This window comes from Myotis brandtii, unplaced genomic scaffold (genome assembly GCF_000412655.1).
Source record: "Myotis brandtii unplaced genomic scaffold, ASM41265v1 scaffold246, whole genome shotgun sequence".
Lineage (NCBI taxonomy): Eukaryota > Metazoa > Chordata > Mammalia > Chiroptera > Vespertilionidae > Myotis > Myotis brandtii.
Window position 1 is genome coordinate 724,024 of NW_005359310.1, and position 8,330 is coordinate 732,353.

General features: G+C 51.6%; 1 protein-coding gene across 1 annotated transcript in view; it reads right to left on the reverse strand.

Moving 5' to 3' along the window:
- MAP4 (microtubule-associated protein 4) overlaps nt 1–8,330 on the reverse strand; it is a 69,614-nt gene that overhangs the window by 11,391 nt on the left and 49,893 nt on the right. The window contains exons 10-15 of the mRNA XM_014540506.1: nt 4,213–4,319; nt 2,972–3,075; nt 2,649–2,670; nt 793–976; nt 151–210; nt 2–42 (exon numbers count right to left, since the gene is read on the reverse strand). Of these exons, the coding sequence (XP_014395992.1) occupies nt 2–42; nt 151–210; nt 793–976; nt 2,649–2,670; nt 2,972–3,075; nt 4,213–4,319 (518 nt within the window). The remainder of the gene's footprint in view (nt 1; nt 43–150; nt 211–792; nt 977–2,648; nt 2,671–2,971; nt 3,076–4,212; nt 4,320–8,330) is intronic.

Here is an 8,330-nt window from a genome sequence, read left to right on the forward strand (position 1 = left end):
TCTCGGAGCTGCTGGAGGTGCTCTTGGCGCGACTCAAGTCAGCTGCGAAGGTAGGAGTGAGACCAGGGTTCAGGGGGCGCCTACAGGAGCCTTAAAGCCGCGGCAGACGTGGGGGCTGAAGTTAGGGCCCCAAGCGTGGGGGGGCCTTACCTGGTGCAGACTTGGTAACTGTCTTCTTGGCGTCGGCAGGCTTCCCCTCCGTCTTGGTGCCTGTACAGACATACGCCTCTCAATACAACTTTTACAAACGGACCTCCTGAATGGCTCGTCCAATCCTGAGGGTCATTCATTCATTCATTCATTCAACAGTTACTGAACGTCTGCTGAGCCAGGGGCTGAGATGGCCTCTGGGGAGGGCAGTGTATCAGGCAACCACATGGAGCCACGCCCGCCGTGGGGCACAAGGGCCGGCATCTGGTCTCCTTCTTTCCTGGTCTTGACAACGCCTTCCACGCGCCTTAGAAACAGGCGACCAGCATGGGCCTCTGGAGCGGAATGGCCTAATGCTTGTCACGGAGGCCCGTGGCTGCACTGCGCTGGCGCCATGGAGACGCCGGGGCAGGAACAGTGAAGTCTCCCATAATTCAGGACAGTCCTCTCCACTCACGGTTTTCCCAAATGCACCTGCCTGCTACCCTCCCATGGAGACCACGGCTGCCACTTGCCAACACACCCGTGCAGGACTGACAGACCTGCACAGCTCACGTGGCGCTGGCCGAGCTACGGCTGGGCCCAGTCACATCCCCACTCTCCTCCCCAGTGGTCCCCACAGGGAGGAGGGGCCGTACTCACCAGCAGGCCTCCTGGGCAGGGGCGTGGGGGCGCTCCTGCTGCTCGGCCCAGTTGAGGCAACAGAGGCGGCCGCGGGGGCCTTTGGAGCGGACTGGGTGCTCCTGGAGCCGGGCCTGGAGGCCGGGGCAGAGGCTGGCTTGGACGGCGTGGCCTTCTTCTCGGGAACCTTCGTCTCTGCCACAGGCTGACAGCAGGAAAGTGGGAATAAGAGCTGCACGTCAGCAACAGCCCCAGCAAGTCCTGCCAAAGGGGGCTCCACAGATGCACAACCAGAACACAGGGCCTGTGGACCTGGCAGCTACTGACAGGAAATACATCTGGTGCCAGGAACAGTGAGCGCACGACCTCCAGCCGCCCTGACCCGCTGAGAACGAATGGCCCTGAGAGTGCCCCTCACACACGTGCCTCAGGCTCGACTGCATTAAGTGCTGATGTAGTCAGCGGATTAAGTGCTTGGCCAACGATGAACAAACACATAAACAGAACAAACATTTTAAATGATGTCCAGTCCAAAAGGAGGGCCTATGTAATACTTCCAGCAATAAACATGAACAAACAGATGTCCAGGCAAAGTCACATTCTTTTGGCTTCGATGTGCCTGGTGGGTGCTGAACAGGCCAGGGCTGCAGAGGGGAGAACACTGGCCCAGTCTGCCCCCAACTCAGTGTGTTCTTGGGCAAATCCCCGAGCCTCTCTGGGCTCAGTTCCTGTCTGCACACAGGAGGCGGGGACAGAGGGTCTCCAGGGCAGCTCAGAGAAAGGGGAGGGCGGGACCAGAGGGCGGGCGTCTGAGCCCGAGGTGACCAGCGGGGATGAGCAGCACAGGTGTCCCAGCTGGACCGAAGGCAGAGCGGTCTCAGCGCACAGGCGCCTGGTCGCTGTTCCCTGGGGCCTGGGCATGGTGTCACTAGCAAGGAAACGAAGGAGCCAGGGCAGCCTGGCCCCCGGGAACAGGGCGAGTGCCCTGTGTGCCATGTTACTCCGGAGAGGAAGCCAAGCCACAGGCCGTGGGCCCAGACCTTTAGCTCCAAGAGAAGCTCCCTCTTCCCTCTAATTTGTAGGAACTGTTTCCTAAAAATCAAGAAAAGCTGTCAACTGGGTAAGTGAGGACCAGAAAGCTTCACTGCGGAAATCTTATCATCCCTCGTCTATGAGAGGATTTCTTGGTTTCTTGGCCAGGATTTCAACCTGGATCACAATTCTTAGGTTCCACCAGTTTTCTTTACAAGATTAGACTCAGGCACTTAGACACCAACATGGAGGCTATTTCCCAGGATGACCCGAAAGGACATCAAGCTGATCTCCAGGCCCTTCTCACGTAACATGAGCTGTGGAGGCAGACAGACTCCCTGCCCCTCCTCCTAGAGCAGCGGTTCTCAACCTGTGGGTCGCGACCCCTTTGGGGGTCGAACGACCCTTTCACAGGGGTTGCCTAAGACCATCAGAAAACACATATATAATTACATATTTTTGTGATTAATGACTATGCTTTAATTATGTTCAATTTGTAACAATGAAAATACATCCTGCGTATCAGATATTTACATTATGATTCATAACAGTAGCAAAATTAGTTATGAAGTAGCAACGAAAATAATTTTATGGTTGGGGGTCACCACAACATGAGGAACTGTATTAAAGGGTCACGTGATTAGGGAGGTTGAGAACCACTGTCCTAGAGGAACTCTGTGAAGCGAATGCTGTTCCAAACTGACCATTTTCTGGGCGACCATGTGTGGGTGACCTGGAAAACGGAAAAGCCTCGCATGCAGCCCGGTGAGAGGTGGCCTAATGCCCAAAGCAAAGACAGTTACCCCGCGCGGCGGGGCCTGCTAGGGCGAGGGGCAAGAACTTACCCGCAGGGAGAGGGTCAGTTCGCTTCCGCAGGGGGAGGAAAGGGAAGGACAAAGGGAACCGGCTGGGAATTTGATGCGGGAATTACAGCAAAAATGAAAATCTGACAGTATGTGGGAAGGAGAGGGAACCTGATTACGAGTGTGTGAACAGGGCAGAGTCAGGGGAGCTGGGCGAGAGGAGGAGAAACCAAAGCCGATGGAACACGGCCGCCACGGGCAGGGAAAGGCACCGAGCACAAGGCCTTCAGGTGGGGGAGCTGCCGCAGGGCCCCCCAGTCCCACCAGCGGGAGCCTGCCCTGCGCAGAGCTCAGGCGACACTTACCTTGGGCCTGGCGTCCTTGGCAGGTGAGGCGGCTGGCCTGGCGGAGAAGTGGACTGTGTTTTGGCTTTCGATGAAGTCTTTGCAGGATGAGTTGTGGCCAAAGGCTTTAAGTTGATTTGTTGGTGTTTTGTTTTTTTTTAAACAGGCCAACATCAAACACACAGACAAGAATAAAAACAAAATGTAAAAAAAGTATAAATTGCACAATTCAAAGCAAAATGATAAGCAATGAGAAGATGCAACTGAAAATCAGCATTCCTTTTTTCTGAGTTCAGTAAAGAGCAGAAAGGCTCCAGGACAGAGAAGGAACTGGGCACTGTTTCTCCGTGACCTGCCACAAACGCCAGCAGCTGGACAGCTGCGAGTTAAATTCAGTGGTAGCTTTAAACAATTAACCAGCTCCTGCTGGCTGTGACAATTCTGTGGAAAAGCGACCAGCAGGTGACTACGTTACCATTACCTGCACCTCGATGAGGCAACATCAGCTTCCTGTTTAAGACGACACGAAAGTGTGCATTTTGAACTTTGCGATTAGTACCAATTAGTTTCTGAAGCTATGATTCATTCACCTTAAAAATTTGTGTTCCCTTTCATGAATGCAAATTAGTACCAATTAGTTTCTGAAGCTATGATTCACCTTAAAAATTTGTGTTCCCTTTCATGAATGCAGATTTTAGGATCTATTTCTTTTCTTTTTTTGGTTAAGCCTCACCCGAGGATATTTTTCCATTGATTTTTAGAGAGCGTGAAAGGGAGGTGAGAGATAGAGAAATATCAATGTGAGAGAGACACATCAATTGGTTGCCTCCTGCATGCACCCTGACCAGGGCCGGGGTCGAGCCTGCAACCAACGTATGTGCCCTTGACCGGAATCAAACCTGGGACCCTACAGTCTGTGGGCCGACTTTCTATCCACTGAGGCAAACCGGCTGGGGCTAGACTTGAAAAAGAGTTCTGCAATTCCTTTTGCTGTTGTTGAGAAGCAGAAACAACCTCTACAGAACATTTCCACGGATACTCAAGACAATAGTGTCAAAGGCAGCGATATTAAGGTCTGAGTTAGGCCATTATGGTAAAATGGGAATATTACCCTAATCTTACCATAATATTAAGCACATCCAAATTTGAGAAAAGACTAACAACTCAGAAAAAAGAAATTTCACTCACAATTCAAGCAATAGCTGAAGGTACCGTCAACAAAATGACAGCCGTCAAAGATAACCCACCATTCCGGCAACTACCTTGGCTTTCTTCTCGGGGCTTGGTGGGAGCTCCTTGTTTGGAGGGGCAGTGATGTCATTTCCGGTCACGCTCGCAGCAGCTGGCCCTTCTTCTGGCTTGGCTGTTCCTGAGGGGAGGAAGTCATGCTGAACAAATGGTTCTCACACCCATTTCAAAAATGCGAGCCTTCGCAGAGACAGACAACTAACTAGCACTTCGCTCTGAAGAAAGCCCGCAGGGCTGTGCCGCTGAAAGGTGGACAAGACTCCTACGTTCCCCTCCTGGTGACGGAGGAGTTCAGATTCCAGAGATCCGGCCAGCCTGTCCCTGTGGGGAGCAACCTAAGTGGGATTTGCACAAATGATCAAGGGAAGGAAATGGCCCTCAAGCTTGGCTTCCCTTCCCTGGAGACAGATAGGCACAGGGTTCTGTCGCCCAACCACCAACTCCCAGAGCACACAGGACCAGCCCTCGGCTCCTCGTGTATCTGCCGGAATAAAGGCTGCACAGATGGGCCGCGTGCCAGGAGATCACGCATGTCCTCCCCTGACTTCCTCTCCCTGGGAAGCTCTGTGCAGAGGATGTGAGCTGAACGCGATCTGATTCCGGCAGTGACCCAGATTCCCAGCGAGGCAGGAGACCCGGGAAACCAGACCCGGCCAGAAACAGCCTCCAGCCCTGGGCTCTGCCCGCAGCACCGCTGCACTGCGGAGGCTCCTCCAGATTTCAACAGGGCCCCCGGAAAGCACTAAAAGGCCCCTGCATTTCGCCCGGGCACAGGGAACACCGTTCTAATTGCCACAGAATTCAGAAGCCACAAAAGTAACTTCGACCACAGAAAATAAAAAACCTTCAATGAGGCCAAAATAACAAAAAGTCAAAAGGCAAGTGATAAATCGGGAAAAACACCATGAGAACTTCACATCAAAGACCAAGAAATTATTATGTCAACTACTCCTATAAAGACCAACAACCCAGTAGAAAAATGGCCAAAGAATATGAACACAGTTTATAGAAATACAAATCACGTTTGAAAGTAAGAAACTATGTCCAGTCTTTAAGAAAAATGAAAATTAAAACTACCCAGATATGCTACTTTTAACCTAACACATTATCAAAAGTTCTGAGATGGGAAAGTAACTGCTGGGGACGATATGAGGACACGCACTGCTGGGACGTGTATGAGATGGGACTCATGTGCAGGGCGTTCCCGCAGCATCTCAGAAAATGACAAGTGCAGATACATTCTAATCCAGAAATCCAACTTCTAAAAATGTGCATCTTAGCGATGCAGTCATACGCCTGCAAAATAGCAAACATCATGGTCTTTTGTTTGTTCATCCTCACCCAAGCATATTTTTCCATTGATTTTTAGAGAGAGAGGAAGGGAGGAGAGACCGAGGGAGAGAGAAACATTGATGTGAGAGAGACACATCGATTGGTTACCTCTGACCAGGGCCAGGGGTAGAGCTAGCAACTGAGGTACATGCCCTGGACAGGAACTGAACCCAGGATCCTTCAGTCCACAGGCCAACGCTCTATCCACTGAGCCAAACCGGCCAGGGCCAACATTGTGGTCTTTTACCAGAGCACTATTATGAAAAGCAAAGGCCTGAAACAATCCAGACATACATTCATAAGAAACTGATTATATCAATGCAAACTCAGAATCTGAAAAAGCACCAAAAAACTCTTTTGTGATTGATATAGAACCATCTCTAAGTGAAAAAAAGGAAAGAAAGAAAAAAGCCAGGCACAGAACCGTATGCATAACATAAAACCATTTGTCTAGAAAAGAATGGGAGAAAATACATTTCTGTAACAAATACACCTGTGTGTGATTTTTAAAATCTTTGGGCCTGGCCAGTGAGGCTCAGTGTCAACCTAGGAACCAGGAGGTCGCGGTTTGACTCCCAGTCAGGGCACAGGCCTGGGTTGTGGGCTCGATCCCCAGTGGGGGGCCTGCAGGGAACAGCCGATCAATGATTCTCTCTCATGGATGTTTCTCTCTCTCTCTCCCTCTCCCTTCCTCTCTGAAATCAATAACAATATATCGAAGAAAGAACAACGTCATGCCAGGTGGGCAGCAATGTCTTGCGCAGCAGAGCTGGTGCCTTACCCAACGTGTCCCTTCTGCCCCAGCCCTGACCACTGAGCGTCCTCAGGGGCCCAGGATCTTCAGTGAACACACGACCTCACTGCCCGTGACATAAACGTGCAGCACCTCAACCTGCACAGTGAGCGTCACCCAACGAAAAACACGTGAGCCATGCACAGCACCAGGTGTCGCCCTCCCAGTCGGTGCTTCTTGCCATTAGTGACCACTCCCTCTACATCCCGTTAAAAAAGTGTGACACAGAACTCATTAACTGCTCCCTCTGCTGGATCTTCCCATACCACCTGCTGATGAACCCAGGGTCCAAAACACCTCTCTCTCTCTCTCTCTCTCTCTCTCTCTCCGAACCCAGGGTCCAAAACACCTCTGTCTCTCTCTCTCTCTCTCTCTCTCTCTCACACACACACACACACACACACACACACACACACACACGTCTTACACATCACCCAGTGTTCCAGTCCAGGTGACCCCACCTCGGCTGCCTTTCCCCTGTCGTGACGCTGGTATTGCACCTGCTACTACTCTCTGAATTTAATGGTCATAACAGGATTTTTTTTGCCTCCAGTCAATCTTCTGTTTCCAGCATTGTATCGACTGAGCTGAGTCTTAATTTACTGCCACAGGCAGTCACCAGTGTTTTAAACACAAGAGAACCCTGGAGCATCCGAGGAGGGCGTTGGAAACCTGGGCTCCAAACCACTCTCCAGATTCCCTCCCTCACGATTTCTGCCAGGACGCAGGCGGCTCTGGCCTCAGTGCTCAGGCCGCACCTTCTCCAGGAGTCTCCAGGTGAAGTGACAGGTCTGCATGGCGAAGGCTGGTTAATGAGCCTGTGGTATCTGGCAAACATATGTGGACCAAGCTGAGCCAGTAAGATACATGTACGTGCTCTTTCTCTAAAAGAAAGAAAACTTCAACTAAGTAACCTTGGGTCCCTGAGACTTAAGGTAGCACAGAGCGGGACCCAGAGCCCAACGAGGCCAACCCAATGTCCTGTACAGACCGAGTCACAAAGAAAGCAAGAAGTAAGAGATGGCAGAGAAAAGACAGTTTCCAGAAGGGAAAGGAATGGAGACATATGAGGGGGAAGCACAGGTCCCGAGACACATGGCCGCAGGCTGCTCTTCCCGTCGGACTCTCCTACGGCCTGTCCTCAGCGTCTGGTACATGGAGCTCCTCGGAGTGGGCAGCATCCTTTGCAATCGAGTGCTTCTCAGGAGACGGCCCCACAGACACTCGCCCTTGCCCTTCTAGCTGAAATGTGCTGTCTGGGCCGCACGCCTCGTCTGCCTGGAAGCTTTCCTCCCCATTGTCAGATCCTCGGGTCCAAGGCCACCTTTTCCAAACTGTCCACGATTTACAACCCTCTCACCAGCACGCCCATCGACACTAGGCCACCAGCTGCTGGTGGGTAGGACAACGCCAGCCCCTGGACAGTGCGGATGCCGGCACATGGCAGGCACGCTGACTGCATTCGTCTTCACACCGCACCTGGCAGGGGCAGCAAACATCTATCAGGTGACTGGATCAGTGGGGTGTGCCAGCCATTTAAAATTTTCTATCAGCATGAACCTCAGTGAGCGTGAACTCGGATGAACTTGTTCTGAAACAAACAAAAACCTTCATGCATCACCACCGAGAAGGCCTCTGGCACCGAACTGGGCACTTGGGGATCAGTGAAAAGAGACAGAACCCAGGCCACGAGCGATGTTCTGCCACAAGCAGAAGCCAGCCTGGAGTCAAAGACACCATTGGGGACACAGGGCGCTCCTTGTCCGTCTCCGTTAGAAAGAAGCCACCTGTCAGTCTTAAAGGTCCCGCTCCAATACCCCTTCCCTAGAAAACAACACATCTGCTTTTAAGAGAAAAAGAGTAAAATCTTTCATTAAAAACGTCCTGAGATAAATATTAGAGAAAACAGTTCCTAGGAAAAGAGGCAATTTTTACGAACAAAACCCATTAAATCCCCACCAGCCAACACGTTTGTGAAGGCGCAAACAGCTTTCTCAGACCCCCAAG